Source organism: Mus pahari, chromosome 1, assembly GCF_900095145.1.
Source record: "Mus pahari chromosome 1, PAHARI_EIJ_v1.1, whole genome shotgun sequence".
Taxonomy (NCBI): domain Eukaryota; kingdom Metazoa; phylum Chordata; class Mammalia; order Rodentia; family Muridae; genus Mus; species Mus pahari.
Genome location: NC_034590.1, coordinates 28,496,779 through 28,516,281, shown reverse-complemented (window position 1 = coordinate 28,516,281; position 19,503 = coordinate 28,496,779). Strand labels below are relative to the sequence as shown.

Genomic DNA, 19,503 nt, shown 5'->3' with positions numbered 1-19,503 from the left:
CTATCAGATCACCACGGACTAAGGCTGATCTTCAATAATAGTATAAATAATAGAAAGCCAACATTCACGTGGAAACTGAACAACACTCTACTCAANGANACCTTGGTCAAGAAAGAAATAAAGAAAGAAATTAAAGACTTTTTAGAGTTTAATGAAAATGAAGCCACAACATATCCAAACTTAAGGGCATTTCTTAATATTCCTATGATTTGTAGTTAAGTTCAATGGAAAAAAAAAACAATTCAAACAGGATGAAAATGCAACATGAAAGCTATGAGTGTTTTGCTTCTGTTTTTTTTTTTTTTTTTAAGAACACTTTTCTAGGTATGGGCAGATGGCTCAGTGGTTAAGAGTACTCAGTTCCCAACCTTCACAACTCCAGTTCCAGGAGATGCAATGCCCTATGCTGAGCTCCTTAAGTACTAGGCACACATGTGCTGCACATATACACATGCAGGCAAAGCATTCACACACATTCAAAGAAGAGTGCATTTGTATGTATATATGTATATATACATATTAAGTGAATAGTCATGCTTTCATTACCTTCTATTATTTTCCATGTAACATAATATCAAATGACTATCAGCATTTTAGTATTATTTAAATTATGTTATCGTATTTAAGTTTTGAGATATCCAAAGACTAAATATTCTTCAAAAGACTTTGTCATATATTCTGTGGAAGGATTTGGTGAATTCTCAGCTGTATAGGAAATACTATATGATCTGAGGAGTAGTTATTTCTTTGTCATCATCATAGTTTAGAGGACTTCAGGAAATGTGGTTGAACTTTATTATCAACTTGGCTGCATTTAAGATTGCATAAGAGTGACAGATCAGGAAAAAAAAAAAAGAGTGACAGATCAGGGTATATCTCTGAGGTCATTTACAAAGAGGATTACCTGAAGGGGTCTCATAGTGGCCTGTCCCCTAGCCCACATATTAAGGGATTCAAGAAAAAAGAAGTTGCCTACTCCTCTGCCTTCACTTCTTCCTAAGCAAGTATATCTGCAGACACCAGCGTCCTTTGCCTTCTAATAGAAGCTGAATACCAGGGATGCTCCAGGAATCTTTTAGGCCTTCAATTCCAGGTTGGAACTTCAAAAGATTCCATCTCGTGGGCTGAGCGGCTCGCAGATTCTGAGGCTCTCTGCGATGCAGCGAATCACTGTTTGACTGCCCGGTACCTGTTCTGTGAATTAATCTGATCCTCCAGAGAGCCTTGCGTATCACGTAGACTAAGCCACCGGTTAGTCCTCAAGATTGTATGACAGCGATCCACCCCAAGCTCAGACCCGGGCAAGCAATGTCGTGCAGAGGAACAACTTTCTAAGTAGGAATGACTGCCTCAGAGAGTCACAGTCTCTCCCTGCCATTTAGCCAAACTTGCGTCAGAATTCTTTGCATACAGGTCGGCAGAAGCCCATTACTGTGCATATACCAAGTTGCAGTTTTAGGATTCGACATGAAATAAAGCTCATTTTGGCAGGACCACTTCTCACAAGCCTCTTGATTCCATTCTTCTTCCCCTGAGCTTGAAAGGTAGCCCTGGGCCACATAAACAGGCACACTGGCAACCAAGACCATGGAAGGAACCTAGCCTGTCTGGAACAGACTTTCTTTTGTAGATATCAGCTGTGCTCCCAATCACACTGGGCCCATCTCTGTGCAGTGCAGTGAGTCCTGTGAGGTGCTCACACATGAAACACCTCCTTTCAGGCTGCCCTAGGCATGATTAGTTTGGACCCAGTTTTCAGCATTACTCCTGAATCCTTGCTAGCATCTTTTCTCCATGTACTTGCCACCTTAATGATCAGTTAGCATTAAGATTTCAAAGCAGAAATACATGAAGTGTCCACCAAGCTCACAAATGTTTCTTAGCTGCTGACTCAACTCAGCTCATTCAGAATATTATGATGCTAATCCAGTCTATGCCATTGTTTCTTAGCAACAAACGTGCCTTGATCTGAGCTCATCTTACCTGCACCAAAGTCTCTAAATACCAAATGACGAATATCCAAGTGTTCAGCAGCATGCATTGGTGCTTTATTTTTTAATTAAATAAGTTAAAGAACCTGATCCTTAAAGATACATCTCAAATGATTATTTTTTAATATTTAAAGTACCTGAAAAATTCCATGAAAGAGAATCCATACCCATGCTGCTCTGCGATTCCTGCACAAACAACGTTTGTGGATGCTCCAATCAGTGTCCCATTACCTGGAATCAGAAATTAAAAAAGTAAAATAACATCCCAGCTCATCTTGGAAGCTGGTTTCTGGTCTTTTCTTCTGCTCAGATGCTGTGATGTGATGAATACAGACATCATCAAAGTTAATGCTTTGCAAATGTCTTGGAACAAAACATGTTGCCAACCTGAAAAGGGGTTACCTGTCTGTAAATAACATGATTCCTTCACAGATAGTTATCACTGTTCTATATGATGCTAAGGAGAATTGAGAAGGTGCCTGCTGAAATCAAGTGACATGTATGTTTTAGAAAAAAAAATGCAAACAGAGCTAAAAACCATGGGTGGCACTGTGTGTCCTTTTAAAACAGTGACATGAAACCTCGGACATGAACCATGGGACTCTAGGCTCAAACATTTCCTAAGAAATTCTTTCAGCAGATGAAGAGGATTGAAAACAGTACATGAAACAATGGCGAAGCCTAGTTTTGTTCATTGATGGGCTTTTTTTTTTTTTTTCACATAGGTGGTCTCTTAAATAAGCTTTTTTGTGTGCACACTTTTTCATAAAGGGACATGCTGTGCACACAGAAACATGAGCCGGTCCTCACAGTTTGGATAAAGAACACAACCAAGGCTATCCAATCAGATTACTCATTCCAGTCCTTCTCCTCCCCCAACCCCCACAGCTACTCATTCATGAAAAATGAACACAGCCAAGCCTGTAAGCCTCTTCTTTCTCCCTAACTGTACCCATCAGTATTCAAGTGCACAACACAAGCTCCCCCAACTTAGCTCAGGTCGGACCTCAGTGCATAAGCAGTAGAGAAAAAGACTCTTTCCCCTGAGGCTTAGTGAGTGGATAAGGCTGCTCCAGAGTTGCTACAGTGTATATGCGGGAGAAAACGATGCTCCTGAGACTGGAAACGTAAGAACAGAACAGAGAGGGAGAAGAAATCCAGTGTCCTCATGAAGAAAACAGTGGGAGGGAGACTGAAAAGTTTGTGGGGGCATCAAGTGTGAGGAGTGAGAAGCCTAAACATGAAACCAAACTTCCAACTAAAGAGCAGTGGTTCTCAACCTGTGTGTCACATTTGGGGATCAAATGACTCTTTTGCAGAGGTTGCCGAAGAGCATCAGAAAACACAGATATTTACATGACAATACATAACAGTAGCAAAATTACCATTATTTATGAAGCAGCGATGAAAATAACTTTATGGTTGGAGGTCACCACATCATGAGGAACTGTATTAAATGCTTATAGCATTAGGGAGATTGAGAACCACTGTGCTAAAGCAACATGAAAGAGGAGCATAAGGGTGGCTAGGGCTGTCTATGGATAGACAAAGAGCATCTGAAGGGTCTGGAACAGATAGCAACATGCAAGTCATGGTTTTGTTGCCCCAGACCACCTCCCATGGGTGTTATTCTTAGATGTATCCAATCTATCACCTGTCTGTCTGCCTGTCTGTCTGTCTGGTCCTGTTCTGAATCTAGAGACGTGACAAATGAGACTCTTCATCCTTGCCAAATGTGATTAATGTCTTAATGCCAGCCTTCCGGCACCCAAAACCCCCTAGGAGATAGGCTTCCAGATGTGTGTGGGAGATTACACTGATTGCTAACTAAGGAAGGAAGTCCTGCCCACTATGGGTATCACCATTCCCTGGCTATGATCCTGGGCTAAAAGGAAAGCTGAGCATTGCATTCATTGCTCTCTGCTGCCAGTAGAATCTGACCAGATGCTGTGTGTCTCACAGTTTCTACTGATGTGATGAAGCACCATGACCAAAAGGAAACTTGGGAGGAAAGGGTTTATTTGGCTTACACTTCCATATTGAGGAACCTGGAGGCAGAAGCTGATGCAGAAACCATGGATGGGTATTGCTTACTGGCTTGCTCCCTGTAGCTTGTTCAGCCTGCTTTCTTATAGAACCCAGGACCACCAAACCAGGGGTGGCACCACCCATAATGGGCTACATTCTTCCCCATCAATCACTACTTAAGAAAATGGCTTTACAATTGGGGCATAGATGTTCAGAAATTAGATGTCATCTAATGGGTTTTTACTTTGATGAGTATAAAGTATCCTTCACCATCTCTTTTGATTACTTTTGGTTGAAAATATATTTTATTACATATTAGGATGGCTACTCAGGCTTGTTCATTGGATCCATTAGATTGGAAAATCTTTTTCCATCCCTTTACTCTGAGGTAGTATTTATTTTTGTTGCTGAGTTGTGCTCCTTATATGCAGCAAAATGTTGCATCCAGCTTATGCATCCACTCTGTTAGCCTATTAATGTTGAGAGATATTAATAACCAATGATTGTTAATTCCTGTTATTTTGATGTTGGGGTGTGTGTAAGAGTTGGAGGAGGAACTAAAGAACCCTGAGGGCGTAGGGACTCCGCAAGAAGACCAACAGAACCAACTAACCTGAACCATTGGGGTCTCCCAGAGACTAAACCACCAACCAAAGACCATACATGAGTGGTACCTACTCTCTCCCCCACATACATATATCAGATGTACAGCTTGGTCTTCATATGGGTCCCCAACAACTGGAGCTGGGACTGTTCCTGACTCTACTGCCTGCCTATAGATCCTGTTCCCTTAACTGGGTTGCATTATCTGGCCTCAGTGGGAGAAGATGTGCCTAGTCCTGCAATGACTTGATGTGCCAGGGTGGGTTAGTATCCAGGAAATCCTCCCCACATTCACAGGAGAAGGGCAGGGGGTTGGGGGAGAGAGACTGGGAGGAAGGGGGAGCTGCAATCGGTATGTAAAGTGAATAAATGAATGAATGAATGAATAAATAAATAAATAAATAAATAAATGGGGGAAAAAAAGAAAACAAAAAAGAAAGTGTCCTACAGGCTTCGCTACAGTCCTTGGGAAGCATTTTCTTTCTTTCTTTCTTTCTTTCTTTCTTTCTTTCTTTCTTTCTTTCTTTCTTTCTTTTTTCTTTCTTTTTTTTTTTCAAGCAGAGTTTCTCTGTGTAGTCCTGGCTGTCCTGGAACTCACTCTGTAGACCAGGCTGGCCTCAGACTCAGAAACCCGCCTGCCTCTGCCTCCCAAGTGCTGGGATTAAAGGCGTGTGTCACGACCGCCCAGCGGGAAGCATTTTCTTATGTGCGGCTGCCTCCTTACTGATGATATTAGCCTATGTCATGTGGCCAGAGAATAAGTCGGCACATTCTGCAAGTTCCTGCTACTTTGATTCCCTGGCATGGCAGACCATATCTTTAACTGTGAACAAGAAAAAGTCTTTCTTGTATTAAGTTGTCTTTGTCAGGGAACTTTATCACAGCAATAGAAAAAGAAACCATGACAGTCAGAGGAGTAAAATATGTTTTAGTTTCAAACTATCTAGTCAATGTTCCCCAGTCCATGAGAGATGGGCCCCAGCAGCATTTGTGTACAACTAACACCTAGCACAAGTAAGTATTTAGTATGCCAGGAATAAGTACCTTCCAAGACCAAAGGTACTTTTTAAAAGTTCTCAATGCCAATAAAACTGTATTGGTTAGTAGTGCTATATACCTGCTTCCCAAATGTGCTTAGTGTCTAGCCTACATTCGCTTATTACTATATAATAGGTCAACTTTAGTGTCTCTCCTAGAGACCCCCTCCATGTTTACCCTTCAGGAACTATCCCAGGGGGCCTCTTGCCTTTAAGATCCTGCTCAAAACCCCCTCTCCTCAGATCATATTCTCTGCCTACTCTCTCCATCACAATCTATCTCTGGCATTTTCCATGTGCTCAGGAAAAACCATGGGAGAGGTACCCATTGTTATTACCTTAGGTCAAATGATTGGCTCTCCCCCACAGAGCACAAAGCCAGTTTATTATAGTAGGTAGTTCATACATTTGAATTTTTAAAATTCCTTTTAAGGAATGAATTTTCAAATGTCCTCGCATCTTATTTCAACTGCTGAATCTATGAAAGAAATGCGGTTGGCATTTTCCCAAGCTTTTTCTCAGATGGAAAAAAAATGTAAGCATTCTGCACTTTTATATGAATTTCAGCCCCAGTCACAGCATTAGATAAATTAGTTGTCTCCTGAAGTCACAGATGCATCACTGGCTGATGTTAATCCCCCTTCACAAATGAGCAGATAAATGAACCAGAAAGTTATCGACTCAGTAGTCAGAGAAGTCAAAGAACACAGAAAGCTAGATTATCTGGAGGCAGTAAGAATGTTAAATATATCTGGTGTGTTTATCTAAGATTCTCTGCAATCCACCTGTGTTCCCACAGGTGATTAAGCTGTCTAAATATAAAAAGGACTCTAGCTTGACTCCCCTCCAGACAGCTAAATCCAAAGCCCTCGTGTATTAACCAGCGGTCAATTCCGTCTGGCAATCTCTAACTCACATTGCAGTTTTCTTTAGACTTCAGTCCCGGCACCTGTGCTTGATTCCTTACCATCCCTCTTCCTCTGAGGTAGAGTCCCTGCTCTACCTAATGCATGTGCATTCCTTCTGAAAAGGGGAGCCCAGAGAGGAGAACGAGAAAGAATGTCCATTGCCGAGCCTTACTTGGACAGGGTGGGAACACATTAGCTTTGAACTATCAACAGTGACTGTCATCAGATGATGGGCTCTGCAGAGGGAGAGTAGGGAGAAAATGAAATTCTGAATGACTACATTATCGATGTAGCAAAGCCTTCCTCTGATCTGGGTGTGAGTGAGGACAGTGTGTAAAGCAGATGTCTGTTATAGCTTTCGCCCCTTGTGTGTTTGCAGCTTGAAAACTGCTCCCCTCCAGAGATCGCCCCTTCAGCGATTACCTAAGCCTCTCTTCTTGGTCAGATGTATGAAATAACCTCACCTCCCTGTTTAACTGCCTATAATAAACTCTGAGCTTCCCAGACCGCATGATCCCAGTTTTCCTATAGGTCCATGGTTTGGCCATTTCTTCATTTCCCTTGATGGCCATGATTAGGGTTCTGGGACCCAATCCATGAAAGGTCATGACCAAAATGAGAGGCTTCACAGAAAACTGAGGAGTTCTGGTTGTTCAGATTTTGAAATCAGGAAGTCACTGGGATTCTCCTCAATTTACTTTTGATCTGTTAACTACTTAAATTTTGCTTTGTCTAGACAAAGGGGTCAGTGAGGTCTCCCAAAATGCACTCGGCAACCCTTACCTCCCAGGCAGGCACCGAGGGCCAGGGCATACATGAGAGGCAGTGCAGGCAAACTAATTTCAGGGTCTTGGCTCAGGTTCAGGAGTACAGGAATCTGTGGAAGAAACGAATATTATGGACACATGCCATAGAAAATTATAAGAGCCACCCACTGTGACTGATTTACAGAACCTAAAGAACCTTGTTTTAGAAGAGATAGCTCAGCAGTTAAAGGCACTGGCTACTCTTACAAATGACTAGCTTCAATCCCCAGTACACACATGGGGCCTTACAACCAGCCTCTTTTTTTTTTTTGGTTTTTCGAGACAGGGTTTCTCTGTATAGCCCTGGCTGTCCTGGAACTCACTTTGTAAACCAGGCTGGCCTTGAACTCAGAAATCTGCCTGCCTCTGCCTCCCGAGTGCTGGGATTAAAGGCGTGCGCCCCCACGCCCGGCTACAACCAGCCTCTTAAGGGTCTGGCCTCTGAGAGTAAAATACAGACATAAATGTAGACAAAATGCCTTTCACATAAAATAAAATTAAAAAATTTTAAGAGCTTTATATCATTATTGTTATTATATTATCAACATTATTATTACTATGAGTGTGCGTGTGTGTGTGCGCGTACGTGTGTGTGTGTGTGTGTGTGTGTGTGTGTGTGTGTGTGTGTGTGTGATGGGGTGGTAATATCATAGCACAAGTATGGAAGGACAGCCTTGTAGATTGGAATCAGTTCTTTCCTTCTGGGGATAAAACTAAGGTTTTCAGGCTTACAATCTCATATAGCAAGTGCCTTTACCTGCTAAGCTATCTCACCAGCCCTCAGAGACATTTTTTTTTTTAATGGCCAAACTGTTTTTTTGTTTTGTTTTGTTTTGTTTTTAATTTTTTTAAACGAGCACAAGATGCATGGCAGAGAACCAAAGCAAATTTTGGCATTCACAAAACTTTGTGTTCGTACCCATCTGTCTGTGTTTGGTGCTAGCCAGATGAACAGCCAGGTTTCCTTGTTTAAAGCTGCCCAGGCTGCTGCTGTGAGTCACAGTGTATGAAGTCATGTCAAGTCTCATGTGGTGCCTGAGAGCCATGCATTCAGTGTCTATGAAACCCTGCCAGTGTCGTGCTGTTCTTGAGGCTTCCTGTCAGTGTCAGTCCACACTAACTCACTCCTCAAATGTGTCTGCCTTCGCTTTAATTGACAGGTGGAGGCTGGTGATGTGGCTAGGAGGGTCAGGGCCTTGACGCCAAACCAATGGCCTGAGTTTGATTCCCAGCCCCCATGTGTTAAGAGGAAGCTGACTCCTGCAAGTTGATCTCTGATCTCTCTCTCTCTCTCTCTCTCTCTCTCTCTCTCTCTCTCTCTCTCACACACACACACACACACACACACACACACACACACTCTCGGGGGTGGGGGTGGGGCGGGCTTGTGGCCCTGCAATTTCCCTCCAAGGCCACCTTCCCTGGCCAGAGTACTCACTCATCACCTAACCACTGGTGAAGGCCTGCAACCCGCATTGCCAAGTTCATGGAGGGGACAGGGTGCCTTGGCTGCTCACATTCCTAGTCCTCTTAGGATAGCCTTATTTAGCTCTCATAAATGGCATATTGGGATCCAATCCAGATTCTCCCTCCGCAGAAACCCAGTTATGAGTGCCTATATAACTGCTGTTATTTAGCCTAATTGCAGACCACTGGACCTGGCTCAGCTCTCTATATTATTTTGTTTCAGAACATTTTAGAAAAAAAGAAAAAAGCTAAAACCAAAAATGGCATCAAGTAAAAAACAAAATGTAAGTGTGTGCGCGAAGGACCTTTGACCTTTATCACCACTGCATGGTTTTCCCTATCCAGGCTATGACAGCCAACAGCAGCACTTGCTAGAATGCCTCCTTGTGAGCCTGGAAACAGACCTGGGATGAGAAATTGCTGTAGAACAAGATGGCATTCAAAACAATGACGTCACGCATGGACTAAATGGCAATACATACAACTATGTGTATCCCCAAACAATCAATTTTTAAAAACTATAAAATTATGTGCACAAGTGTGCATCATTTGAATTCAGGCCAGGATAAAAATTACAACATTTTAAATCCGAACGTTGCCACCAAGTTTTTCCCATTCAAATGAAGGAGTATGAGAAAAAGGGAGGGGGGGCTTCAACAAAGAAAAACAGTCACAGAATTCTCAGTGCTTAGCTAAGTATTTTAGGTTCCTTTAAGGGCACTGTAGCAGAGGCCTAGGAATTCTCTGCTATGGGGCTATACTCAGATTTCCACAAGCTCTTATCAACTGAAGACAGGAAAAGTGAGCAAGAAAGAAAGGCAAGTGAGTGTGAAGGGGATTCCCAGGCATGGAAATATGTATCCAAATATTGAAATATCTCGACACCAAGATCCCCATAGCTTTCACTGACCCAGCCTATTCCGGTTTCCCGTCACCTCAAACAAGCAAGGGACTAATGCTGGCACGTAGTGGGGACCGGAGCCTCACACTGCCCACTTCAAATACACTATGGCTGTATTAGTAGTGCTAAATATTGTTTCGTATTTCACAGCTAACAATAAGCAATGACGACAAGGGCCCATGACAGCTAGCCTGATGATCTAGACACACCTCTTGTCTATAACAATAGTGACCTAGAAACAATCAGAAGTGATGAGCGTCAGAAACATTTTACTTCAGTTTAAAAAATACAATAACAAAAAAAAACCAGGCATGGTGGTAAATGCCCACCCTTCAAGAGGCAGCCTCAAGAGTTCAAGGCTAGCCTGGTCTACCTAGTAAATGCCAGGCCCCGGGGCAACATCATGTAGCCTAGTCTTCAAACTAAGAAAAACAGCTAATAGCAAACTTAGTCCATCACCAAGCCCTGGGATGTGGATGCCTTCCATAATCTATACTGCTCTCAGTACAATGTTCCTGAAGCCTTATCCAGACAACATGGGAAACTGAACTCATCCACTGACTGATTCTTTCTCCTCTGGGCATAAATAAAATTCTCATGGTGTCATCCTCCTGACCATGGAAAGTGGAGCTCTACCACTGACACACATGAGCTGTTCTTTGTACACAGTTCACATAATGAACGTATTGGAGGGGACTACAACACGAGGAACTGTATTAAAGGGTCACATCACTATTCTAAGCCTCTAACTGCCAACTGCATCTGTACTAATAGGCCTTGGAAACAGCAGCTGTCTCTGCCAGCTCTTTGGCCATTGGTTAAGTTTCCCTAAATGTTCCCTGGATGCAGAAGGTGCCACGGCTGTGGGGAAGGAAGGCAATTCCAGAGAGAAAGAACTCTCTGCAGACAGGATACCTGGTGCCCCTCAAACCACTGATCAGTCAGGGGGTCAGAGTCAAATCAGTGAGGGAAACTGCCAAACGCAGGTTCACAGTGGGTAGCCACTCCACACACCTGGCCTTGGACAAAGGAGGCTAGAGATCCATGAAACAGCCCTTGAAACCCAGGGGCGTAGGCTCCAGCTTTCCACAGCTGGCCCAGGGGAAGATTCTTCTGGAGGTAGGCAGGCACTTCGTGGATGGAAGAAGAAGGGCGTTAGATTCTCAAGCCCTGGTCTTTTATTAAGCAATGGAAAATTCCCAGGCAGTGTATCACTGACTGCAAAGGTGAAAATAAAACCAAAAGCAGTAATAGGCAGCTGGCTGGTTCCACATCACTGGCCGTGGGCCACACAAGCACTCTGCAAGCCTGCTGTTAGGCTCTGCTGTCAGTGTGGAGAAATGAGCCCAGGCTAAACTGTAGAAAGATTTCCGGTGATTAGATAAAAGCCAGAACTCCTTAGGCAGTTGCAAAACGGGTTCCTAGCTGCCAAAAGAAGTCATTCCCCCATACCCCTGGCAGAGGGGACAAGTGGCTACCTGTGGTGCCAATCAATATATCAAAGTCGATGCTGGCCACCAGACCCTCTCAGTACCTGTTGCACATCTCTAAGTCCATGCTGGCACCCTGCCCTTCCCTCCTCCAGATACTCATCCTCCTTAGGATCCACAGGATGCCTCCCTACCCCCCCACTCTGTAGCAGGTCTTTCTTTGCTATTCTCTTTCACTGTTCCTGCTCTTGTTCACCACTCCCTCTTGCAGTCTCTGTCCTCCCTCTCCTTCCTTTCCTCCCGCCCTCCCTCTCTTCCCCCACCCCCTCTCTCCTCTATTTTTTGCTACCTCACTATCTCCACCATTCTCTCCCACTCTTTCCCTTCTCTAGAGCTGGCTAGGCCCCCATTTAATTTCTCTCTCTCTCTACTCTGGACTCCTCCAGACGCCTCTAGATATTCTCCCTTAGTCAAATTAAAACAAACAAACAAACCGACAAACAAAACCAACAACAAAAACCCTTATCGTAATAATGAAGCAATTCTGCTGGCGGTCTCATTCATGCCCCCTCCCCTACACCACACCCCACATCTCCATCCTCCACCCCCTCGAATACACCCATAGAGTGCAGAGAACCACTGCATCACCTTCCACAGGTAGTGAAGGCTCTGCATGGGCATTTGTCATCACATTGTACCAGCACAGGTGTAGGATTCCCCAGTCTGCATATGCACTTATGCATGTGCAGGTGCCGGGACAGAGGAGGAGGGAGAGCTGTTTACAGACACAAAATCAACAAAGCAAAGGCTAAGGAGATGGTAAAGAGAGGCCCCCTGCCTCTAGTGATGCAATGGTGTGTCTCAAGAAAGGGGAGGCTCAGCCTGAGGGGCAGGCAGAGATGGAGCCTATGACTCTGGGGGACACAGTAAAGCTCTAAGAGAGCCTGAAGAGTGGTCTAGTTTGAAGATACAAAGAGTTACTTAGGGAAAAGCAACCTACCATGATTAATTCCTATTTTTATCCATTTATGCCAGGCATGGCTCTTTTTTTTTTTTTCAACATGAATATGCATGAGTTTCCCTAATAAAATCCCTCTGTCTCCTTTGTTTAAGGAGACTGGTGCTTTGGGAGTTATCCCAGAGCTCTTCTTACTTGTGTACTCCTAATAAAGCTTGCTTCGCTCTTTTATTGCCTTGTGTGCTGATGGTCTGCACTCATCCAAGGAGGGTGAACTCACTGTGGTCTGCCACAGGCTGAACTACCAAATAAAATGGTCCTCAAGGAAACACGATGAACAAAATTGTTACCCACGAAGGTTCTCTACTTGAAATTTTTGAAAACTTATTTACATAGTGTTTGTTTGAGTGTTTTTTAAGAAACTAAAAAAAAAAAATGTGAAGAAAAGAATTTTAATTTTTTTTTTCATTTTATCCAAATGAATGTTCTGTCTTCATTCTGCATGTGCACAACATGCATTTCCAGTGCCCTTAGAAGCCTGAAGAGGGTGTTGGATCCCCTGGGATTGGAATTATAGGTGATTGTGAGCCACTATGCGGATGTCAGTACCCTTAACTGCTGATCCATCTCTTCAGCCCATGAAACCCTGTCTCGAAAAAAACAACAAAAACAAAAAAACAAACAAAAAAAGAAACAATATTTTAAAAGAACAAAAATAAAGCATTGGAACAAGATACAGCAAAGACTTGAAGAGAAGGTAGAAAACTCACCCAGGATAAAAGAAATACATCGCATGTACAGTAAGCCTTTAGTGCCAAACACAACTATGAAGCAAATAAGGAAAAGTCACGCTGAAATGTGCTAAAGTTCAAGTCATAAAAGACCTTCTCTAAGAAGCCATGAATAATTAGCAAAGCAAGGAGGGGTCTGTATATGATCTCATTACCCCTTGTCACATACATACATATAGCTCGTATAGCTCTTGCTCACAAGCACATGAGGAAGTGTGACTATGTCACTGCCTTTGTCTCAGCACTTCCTATTCGTTTAACTTTTGGGAAATAAAACATTACAGACAAATGATCTCCATTCCTCACGGCATTGCCATTACCTTCCCACCTCCTTAGACAGCTGCCTTCATAAATTTGAACATGTGGTTAGAATGGAAATGGCACCTAGAGGCTCATATATTTGAATACTTTATTGTAGGCTGGTGGATCAGTTTGGGAAGGATTAGGAGGTGTGGCCTTGTTGGGAAAGTATGTCACTGAGAGCAGGCTTTGAGATGTCAAAAGATTCATGCAATTCCTGGTGCTTTCTATTCATTTCATGATGGTAGATTAAGATATGAGCTTTCAACTGTTCCTTCACCCTGCCACCATGAACTCTACCAAATTAAATTCCTTTAAAAGTTGCCTTGGTCACAGTATTTTATCACAGCAATAGAAAAGTTATCAAGACTCAGTATCATCTTCTTTAGTAGCACACTATGGAAGGGGCTAAATAGAGAATGTTGATCTATGTGTATCAGCTTGGAGGGAAACAATGCACCAAGTTGTTGAGCGATACTATTCCTGGGGAGGAATAGGCAAACAAGTACTCAGTACAAGTACCCAGATAGGAAGCCAACAACGGACCAAGGTATATAACCAACATCCATTTTGGTGAGCCAATGGTTTTTGCTAGGGTTACATACAGCAGTATCTATGAGGGGTTACTTATAGGAGCAGATATAGAAGCTCAGGCAGTGGTAGTTGGGGAAATGAGTAGTGGCTTAAAGAATGTCAGGTGATGATCCTACCAATGACTGCCATCATGATCACGAGATACTAAGAGTCATATTCAAAATAAACAAATGAGTCATATTCAAACAATAACATAATCTGGTGTTTACAATATAGGGTACCTCCATTTCATTTCTAGTAAGATTTTGGTCTGGAGATCCTAAAGCTTCCCCAGAAGAGAATAGCATTCAATGCTATTTTCCAGAACCACTTCACTTTGTGAAGCTCCTTAATTTTAAGTAAGAGATGACAATGACAATCCCCAAAACTAAAGCAACTCATTTTTCTATATTCTTGTTCTTTCCATCCATCTCATTAACCCCCAGCAATAACTGATCATAAGAGATGTTTATCCACCACCTAATAACATTCCTTACGTCACTACCCGTTCCCCTGGCTACCCTTAACAGTAGTCACCACAACCCCAAAAGGAAGATGTCTGTCCTTTTCCCTCTTTCCCTTTTGTGACTTAACAGTCGCCTCTTTGGTCTCCTAGACTAGCGTTCTCTCCTCCCCAGGCCTTTCCCAAATAAAGCCTTGCTGTCCTAGAGTTGTCCATTTCTATGTCTGTCTTACCTTCTGATATTACAATGCCCAGCAGGAAGAACAGATAAAGGATTATGTCCTGAGACCACATGATGTGGTCTCACTGGGATAGGATAAGTGTGTAAGGTTGCCTTGTTGTCTCTGGGGCTGACGATGCAACTGACAATGTCATCTATTTCAAGTTCTCATTATTAGTCTATTGTGCCTACAGAGGAACACAATGATTTATTAACTGACTTTTATCTCTACAGGATCTGAAAAAAATTACCTATCAATCCTAATTGTTAATTAGTAGACTCTTTAGCATTATCTAATATACAGATTGTCACTGAAGTTTAATGTCCCCATTTCCAGTCCTTTCTCCTTGTTTCTCTTGCTTTATTGCACAGCTCTGACTAGTAAGACATGTTCATAGATAACATTGTCTTGTTCATTTCTTAAGGGGAAAACACTCAGTGTTTTACATTAAAGCATACTGCTTTATTGCAAATTTTACAGACTCTCGGGACTCCTTAAACACACCATCCTGCATCCCTGAAGATCTTACGTGTCTTGTTCCAGATGTGTCCACTAGAAATAACAACCACTGAGTTAGTTCAGAATTCCCAAACGCACACCTTGAAACAAGAACCGAAGTAGATCACTAGAGAATAAAGCTTAACATAAAATGAATTCCAGACTGAGGAGGTCTAAACAATGTAGGTTGGAGAAAGAAAGGCTATGAGCCTAACCAGCCCTCTCTTTACATGGCCAGCTCTGCTGTACTCATCCGTGGAGATCCTTGTTCACAACGTACATGGGCTATCTGTTTGGGAGGGAGGGATCACTTGGAGCCTTATGGAAAACAGAGAGAATTTCCCCCCCCCAGAATCCTGCTGTGAGAACACTCACCCTTCTGCCCTATACTAAGTACTCTTGGGCCCGAGATGTCTGTGGCAGGACTCATAACTTACCTTTAAGTCTCCATTCTCACTTTGACTTTTTCACACCAGAGACCACAGTTCCTGTCCTAAGACAATCAATGACACAAAAGATGGCCAAGAGATAGGGGTCTTGGTGTTGGTTGGGAGTTAGAATCAAAAGGAGATTTAAATCTCTGTATGTACAGGCCAAGTACCAGAATCCATGCAGGTTGCTTAGAATAAATAAATACTGTATTTGAGAATAATGAAGGCAATGACTCAGACTTTTGGTCTCTTGAATTTCCTTTGAAAATAAAAAAAAAAAAAGAAACTTTCTTTTTTTCTGGGAAGGGTAGCAGCCCTCTACTGGGCTCCCCAAACAGGCAGTCACCATGATATGCTGTCCACTCTCCAAAACCTGGTCCCCTGCCTGCTATTATTCTCAGTGTTCCATACCCAGCTGCCTCAGGCTCAGCTCACATTTTTCCCTTACATGTAAGGGCAACAGAGGAGCTGGTTTCATGCCCTGCTTCTTTTCTTAGGGAGAAAAAGAATGAGCTCAGATGGGAGCAGGTAGAGGTTGGCCTTAAACATACAGGATCACACCACTTACCATCGTAGCAGTAAATGGGATGTTGTCAATCAAGGACGATGCCAAGGCTGAGACCCACACTATTAGGACAATGGCAGCTGCAAAGCGCTGATCTTCTGGAACCATCTAAAAGGATCAGATGATAGCCACATTATGCATTAACTACTGCAATACTAAACCACATACACAAAAAGAGTCAAAAGATTGTTATTCTTTCTTCTGATGCATGATAAGACCCAGGTAAGCATAGATATGCAAATGAGGGCCAAACCTATACCAGGAACCTTGGCCACAAGTAACTGGAGAAGAGCCACTCTTAGCCAAATAGCTCTGTGTGAGGAAAAACGTGCATTACTTTCTAACATCTGATGACCACACAGACTGGCCCAGCAGAATCCTAAGATGGGAATTTCTGCAGCATTCACTTACTATGTGCTACTCCTTTTTAGACTTACTTTAAATAAAGGCAAAAGCAAGATAGCAAGCATCTATAATTGTATATTATTTGACAAGTATCCCCTTCATCTCTAGGTTACCCAGGGTAAAGTAGGCTCCTGTCAGTGCTTTTGACATAATTAATGTAACACTCCTATCAGACTTCTTTTGTTCATTTTTCTTTTAACAAAAATCAAAGGATAATGGCTTGAACATATTCTATTAGAACATTCAATGTACCTTTATTAGTAGGGCAGTCTGTTCTCCAACATACTCTACTAAATGAAGATGTGTCAATGCCTAAAAGAAAAGATATGTTTAAAAGTGAGAGTATATGCGTATTTCATTTGTCTTTCCAAAAGAGAACGTGGGGTAGGCACAGGTTATCCTTTCTCATTGAAGACTATAGTCCTTAACACAATCTATAAGTAAGTTGGTATCATTCTTACACATGAAGATGCACAGAGGGAGAATGTACACCAGCAGAGGCAGGAATTCCCTCCCTGATTCATGTCAACATCTATGCTACATTTATACATGGACAGAAGGCGATCCCTTTATTTTAAGATATATAAGAAACATACCATTTGATCACATACGAAGAAATGTCAATCCACAAAAAGGGACTTTTAAATAAACTATATTTCCAATGTATTTTAAAGGCTTGAGTTTAAAATTTTAGTTCTTACAACCATTAAAGCAAGTTCATTTGTTTGTTTTGTTTGTTTGTTTGTTTGTAAGTACATCTAGTGAGGCACATGACCATTTTCCCAGCATAGTAAATCTGTCTCCGTGAGAATCTGTGTCCAGTGGAATATAGAAGAGCAGAGTAAGATGATGGATGCTCAAGAGAGTCTGCTCACACCACAATCTTGGCCTCAGGCAGAGGACACAGCACTGGGATAGGACAGTAACCCAGCTGCCCTTCACCTCTTCAATGTACTGCATTTTCACTGGGATTTCCACTGAAGGGAGATTAATATCGAAAGATCAACTTGAACATGCATGAGTATGAGTTACAGTATCCTGATCCATGTATATAGTTTCCAGTTGGATTTTATTTGAAGATGATAAAGCTGTAACCTCAAACACAACTCTCAATCAACTTAGTTTTTTTTTTTAATTAAAAATATATTTTTCCCTCATACAATACATTCTGACCAGTTTCCCCTCCTTCCACTCCTCCAAGCACCACCACCTCTTCTCTTCCTCGGATCTACTCCCCCACTCCCAGTTTCACTTCAAAAAAGAGCAGGCCGTCAAGAAACAACAATCGAACACAACAAAACAAGATACGCTAAGACAAGGCAAAAGCCCTCATGTCAAGGCTGGCCAAGGCCACCCAATAAGAAGAAAAGAGTCCCAAGACCAGGCAAAAGAGTCAGAGACACACCCAGGCTCTCCATTTGGCCTCTTCCCTTGGAGTTCAGAAAACCCAAAGGAAGACGGGGAGGAAAGATTGCAGGAGACAGAGAGGATGGAGGGCAAGGAGGAAATGGTCCATTGAATCAACTCAGCCAGGCTCATATAGGTTCATTGAGACTAAAGCCAGTGGTACAGGGCCTGGAAGGGTCTGCACCAGATCCTCTGCATATATGTTATGCTGTTAGCTTGAGTGTTTTGAGGGGAAGAGGAGAACTAGACCAGAAGGATAATCTACCCATAACAGGGCTCCTCAGCTCCAGGGATACCAGTATTTGGAGAACATCAACTTCAAAATCAACATGATGAGAATTACAATCACCTCCGTGGCATACCTCTAGGAATGTCTGTGAGGGCGCTCTAAACAGATAGCATTTAAGAAGGAAAACTCACCCACTATTCCATGGGCTGGGATCTCAGACTGAATTAAAAAAAAAAAAAAAAAAAAAAGAAAGCAAGTGGAGTACCTTTCATGTCTCTCTACTTCCTAACCGTGGACACAATATGACCATCTTTCTCATGTTTCTACTACCATGTCTATAGTCACAAGTGAGGCAAAACAAACTTTCCTTTCCGTAAGTTGTTTTTGCCAAGTATTTTGTTATAGGAATGAGAAAAATAATACAGAAGATTGGTACAGGGGGGTAGGGCTGATTCTTTCTGTAACAACAATACATTGGCAAAAGTCAAGTCAAAGGGGAGAGTTGATTTGGACTGAGGATATAATCCATAATGGCAGGGACAGCATGACAGTAGGAACATGAGGACATTGGCCACAACGAATCTACATTCAGGAACACTTTTGTACCTTCAATAATGATTTAGGGTCTTGGTACATGTAATGGTATCATCCACATGTAGGTGGGTCTTTCCTCTTCAGTTAAACTGTTCTGAAAACACTACCATGGCCATAGTGTTTCTAAATCCAGTCAAGTTGACAATGTGGTGATTAGGCATTGGCAAGTGGCTTGTGGAAAAATGTGGAAGACTTTGTAGCTGAGACCACAGAAGCCCTAGAACACTATAAGCATTGATGGGCCATTCTAGTGGAAGCCTGAAATACTGGGGTGTCAAAGGCAACAGGCATTGGAGACTGTGCCCGTGAGGTCCCAGGAGGGAGCAAGATTTTACCATGGAATGGGCTGGAGATCATTCGTGTTGTGGGGGAAAAAAAAAATCTGTTTTCAGCCTCTATCCTGAAAACTTCAGGGAAGCTAAATTCCGAGGTAATGAATTAAGTTGTTTGTTGGAGAAATTGCAATAGAGAAAAACACCCTGCATTTACTGCTCTTGGTCAGGTCTTCAGCGAGAGAGCAGAAATTCATGAGAAATTTGCAGTTTGACGAGGAAGTGAGTCTAAGTGACTGTAGAGCTGCAGGCAAGATGGATGCAGAAAATGTAGCTGTAATTGAGATGAGTATGTAGCACTAAAGAGAAACGTTTCCCCCTTACATAGGGACAATAGGGATGGCTCCAACTTATAAAATTATTTGAAAGAATGAAGTCTGACTTTAAAATGCCACCAAGTTGGTTCCTTTTCCAAAACAACCACATAGAGAATTATTTTTCCAAAGTTTAACCATTAAGATATGGAAGCACTCAGGAGGCAGAGGCAGGCAGATTTCTGAGTTCGAGGCCAGCCTGGTCTACAAAGTGAGTTCCAGGACAGCCAGGGCTATACAGAGAAACCCTG

At 42.5% G+C, this 19,503-nt stretch overlaps 1 protein-coding gene across 1 annotated transcript in view; it reads right to left on the bottom strand.

Annotated features, from left to right (window-relative positions):
• The window catches only part of Oca2 (OCA2 melanosomal transmembrane protein), a 254,536-nt gene that overhangs the window by 92,780 nt on the left and 142,253 nt on the right, over window positions 1-19,503 (bottom strand). The window contains exons 18-21 of the mRNA XM_029541048.1: window positions 16,629-16,688; window positions 15,975-16,079; window positions 7,351-7,444; window positions 2,129-2,222 (exon numbers count right to left, since the gene is read on the bottom strand). Coding sequence (XP_029396908.1) covers window positions 2,129-2,222; window positions 7,351-7,444; window positions 15,975-16,079; window positions 16,629-16,688 — 353 coding nt within the window. The remainder of the gene's footprint in view (window positions 1-2,128; window positions 2,223-7,350; window positions 7,445-15,974; window positions 16,080-16,628; window positions 16,689-19,503) is intronic.